At 68.7% G+C, this 2,135-nt stretch overlaps 1 protein-coding gene across 1 annotated transcript; it reads left to right on the forward strand.

Moving 5' to 3' along the window:
• Positions 1 to 432: 432 nt before the first annotated feature.
• Positions 433 to 1,854, forward strand: CCDC71L (coiled-coil domain containing 71 like). The gene has a single exon (XM_055712294.1). It carries the CDS (start codon positions 584 to 586, stop codon positions 1,424 to 1,426), a length of 843 nt encoding a protein of 280 aa, XP_055568269.1. The 5' UTR covers positions 433 to 583; the 3' UTR covers positions 1,427 to 1,854.
• The last annotated feature ends 281 nt before the right edge of the window (positions 1,855 to 2,135 follow it).

The raw sequence follows: 2,135 nt of genomic DNA on the forward strand, positions 1-2,135 counted from the left end.
GCCTCACGGTACCGTGTCTGTTAACCCATTCCTGCTGCTCCCCTCAGCCTTCGCGCTCCCCCGGGGCAGCCTGCCCCCGGCCAAAGCCCTACTCAAACCCCCGCCACGCAAGAAACCACCCTCGCCCGCCGCCCCGTGTGGCCCCATCCCGGCGGTGCGGCGCCGCGCCGGTCCCCGAGGGAAGGGCCACCCCCCGGGCCGCCTTCCGGGTGGCGCAGGCGGGCCCCGCCGCTCCCAGCCAGCGGGCCCCGGGCCGCCCCCGCCCCCGCGGGCCTCCCGCCGACCCCCCAGTGGCCGCCTCCGCCGCCCGGGGGCGGGGTTGGGGCCGCCCGACGCCGTTCAAACGGGCCAACCGCCAGGCGCGGAGGGAGGGCGGGCCGGCGCGCTGTCCCCGCCTGGGAGTTTAAAGCGCCATTTTGTGCCGTGCGGCGAGATATCGATCGCCGCTCCCCTCCCGGCGCGGAGGCGGCGGGGTGTGGTGGGGCGGCGAGCGTCCGGCGGCCGCCGCTGAGGTGCGGGCGGCGCCCCGGCAGCGTTCTGTGCAGCTCTCCCTTCTCGGCGTCTGTGCCGTCCCTCTGCCTCCATGACCCGCAGCTGGAAGCGGGCGGCGCTGGAGGGAAAAGCCGGGAACATGAACCAAGAGGCGGGGAGCGCCGCGGAGGCGGCCGCGGGAGCCCGGGCGGCGGTGACAGCGGCGGGGGCAGCCGGCGGCGGAGCGGAGCCCGCCGTTTGGGCGCTGGAAGGGGAGGCGGAGAAAGTTGTGTACTCGCGCTCGCAGGTCTCCTTCGCCGGCACCAAGGCGCTGGGCGACGCCCTCAAGCTGTTCATGCCCAAGTCCACGGAGTTCATGAGCTCCGACTCGGAGCTGTGGAACTTCCTCTGCAGCCTCAAGCACGAGTTCTCCCCGGTCATCCTTCGCAGCAAGGACGTCTACGGATACGCCTCCTGCCGCGCCGTCGTCCCCGACCCGCCGCCGCCCTCGGCGGAGCGGCCCCGCCGCCGCGTCGGCAAGCGGCGCGTCCTGGTCGCCGCCGCCAGGCGCCGGGCAGCGGCAGCGGGCGGCAGCGCCAAGCGGCGGCGGCGGCGCCGCAGGAGGGAACGGGGGAGGCAGCAGCAAGCGGCACCGGCGTCCGGCGGGGGCGAGGCGGAGGCGGCGGTGGCGGCGGCAGCGGCGCCGGCCGAGGAGGCGGACAGTGAGCGGGATAGCCCGGCGGTAGCCGCCTGGGAGCCCTTCGGCGGGAAGTCGCTGGAGGAGATCTGGAAGGCGGCCACCCCCCGCCTCACTACCTTCCCCACCATCCGGGTGCGGGGCAGCGTTTGGAGCCAGCGGAGCCTGGTGGCGGCGCGGCGGTGGGCGCAGCGGGTCCTCGGCGTGGACCTGTCTCCCGTGGTGCGGGTGCGCCGCTTCCCCGTGGCGCCGTCCTGAGGCTGCGGGAGCGGGGGCAGGCCGGCGCCTCACCTTCGCCGCGGTACGGACAAAGGGACCAATATCAGTCACCTGTTTACATTGCTTTTGTCTGGATCTTGTTCTGCTGCTGCACTTTATGGCTCGCTCGGGCGGGGGCCGGGCCCCCCAGCCGCACGGGGGCGGCCCACCTGGCCCCGGGCCGGGCCGCAGCGCCCCTCGGCCCATCCCGGCCCACCGGCGCGCGGGGAGGCGCCAGCGACCGTCTGGCAGGTATCGTGCGTGGGGACCAAGTTCCACTTCCACTTTTTTCCTCCCCCATTGGGCTACCTCACTGGTCCAGAAGTCCACCCAAGAAGTTATTTTCCAAAGGAACTTACTTTCATGCTTGTATAATAAAGCACCATCATTGATTCTTCCTGTCCCTGTCCCCCCCCCCCCCCCCCCCCCCGCCCCCCTTTCCGATGGATTGTGTATGCTTTGTGGTGTTGCACTAGTATGTGCTCAGGGTATTTTGAATCCCAAGCATTCCCAAGTTTCAGTTTACTCTGATCAAGGATGCGTAAAGAATGGAGGTTCAGGACTTGTGGCTGTTATTGATGGTGCAAAAACCTGTTTTTTTTCTTAATTTCATGGGCTTAGTGATATATAAAGACGTATCGCACAGTATAATTGTTACACTTTTGTATCTGAAGTAATTTTAAAAGTTTTCTAGGAACTAAGTATTTGT

Source organism: Falco cherrug, chromosome 5 (assembly GCF_023634085.1).
Source record: "Falco cherrug isolate bFalChe1 chromosome 5, bFalChe1.pri, whole genome shotgun sequence".
Taxonomy (NCBI): Eukaryota; Metazoa; Chordata; class Aves; order Falconiformes; family Falconidae; genus Falco; species Falco cherrug.